Consider the following 958-nt stretch of genomic DNA (forward strand, 5'->3'; position numbering starts at 1 on the left):
GTGATTTTGATTTCTCACTATTCAAGAGCAGCAACAACAACAGTAAAGAACAGTTAACAACAACAACAACAATAAACAACATAACAGTCAACAATGTTAACAAAGTAGAAACGACGAAAAAGAATAATACAATACAATGAAATAAAATACGAGTACAATACAATACAATACAATACAAATATAATATAGTACAACACAACAAAATAGAATAAAAATATAATACAAGCGGCACTAAATCGGCTGCGGCGTTAAATACATTAAAGCTTCTAGGAACTACTGTAGCATTCGTCTACCGTTGGTGTATTCACCCGTATATCGTGCAACCTGTCGTTGCTTTTGAGCATAAACCTTGTTAACCCGTCTTAAGTCACCAACGGTAGCCTTTCCTGATAGCACTTGCTGAATTAGGGTGTCCATCACACCCTGTTCCGCTATCAGGAGCTGGAGCAGTTCATATAACCCCCGTTATGACTTTAAGCCGATTTTCTGATGAGCCGATTGTGCCAACCTTCCTAGTGGTTATTGGTTCTCATATTTACATTATACACATCCAAAGCGGCAGTCGCTCGTCGGTCATCCACTCCTGCCGAAAGTATTGGAATAGAGCGGCCAAAGTACCCGTAGTGCCTGTTTCAAGCAGTCTAACACTCGTATCAATTTCCGGTTCAGGAAGGAAAGCGGTGGCCAGGAGCATTCTTATCTTTCTTCTTGTTCCTTCTTCCGTTCGATATCATGTTTTCAGTCCCAGCTCACCGACTTTCCTATGTACCGCCTGGCAGAAGTAGAAGTAGCAGCCCTGTTCCCGCGTATTCGGGAAGTAGCCCTGAAGCACGGGTATCAGGGCCGTTTCAAAATCACAAATCAGTTTCTGGATTAAGATTGACCCTGAGGACTGCCGCTTTGTTTAATTCAAAGCTTGAAATATAAAGCCGAAAGTTGCCAATTATTCCTTTACCGG

The 958-nt window shown here is 41.6% G+C and overlaps 1 protein-coding gene across 1 annotated transcript; it reads left to right on the forward strand.

The window, feature by feature from the left end:
* Positions 1-467: 467 nt before the first annotated feature.
* Positions 468-927, forward strand: Tsp_14152 (conserved hypothetical protein). Its single transcript, XM_003370469.1, has 2 exons — positions 468-663; positions 743-927. The coding sequence occupies exons 1-2, from the start codon at positions 468-470 to the stop codon at positions 925-927; spliced, it is 381 nt and encodes a 126-aa protein (XP_003370517.1).
* Positions 928-958: the final 31 nt, after the last annotated feature.

The sequence above is a fragment of the Trichinella spiralis genome (assembly GCF_000181795.1).
Source record: "Trichinella spiralis strain ISS 195 chromosome Unknown Scfld698, whole genome shotgun sequence".
Lineage (NCBI taxonomy): Eukaryota > Metazoa > Nematoda > Enoplea > Trichinellida > Trichinellidae > Trichinella > Trichinella spiralis.

What these genes read in the sequence shown, in the direction of transcription:
- Tsp_14152 (XM_003370469.1), top strand. Translation starts at nt 468, where the DNA reads ATGACTTTAAGCCGATTTTCTGATGAGCCGATTGTGCCAACCTTCCTA. An exon ending in AACACTCGTATCAATTTCCG is followed by an intron (nt 664 to 742) that starts GTTCAGGAAGGA and finishes TCATGTTTTCAG; the next exon opens with TCCCAGCTCACCGACTTTCC.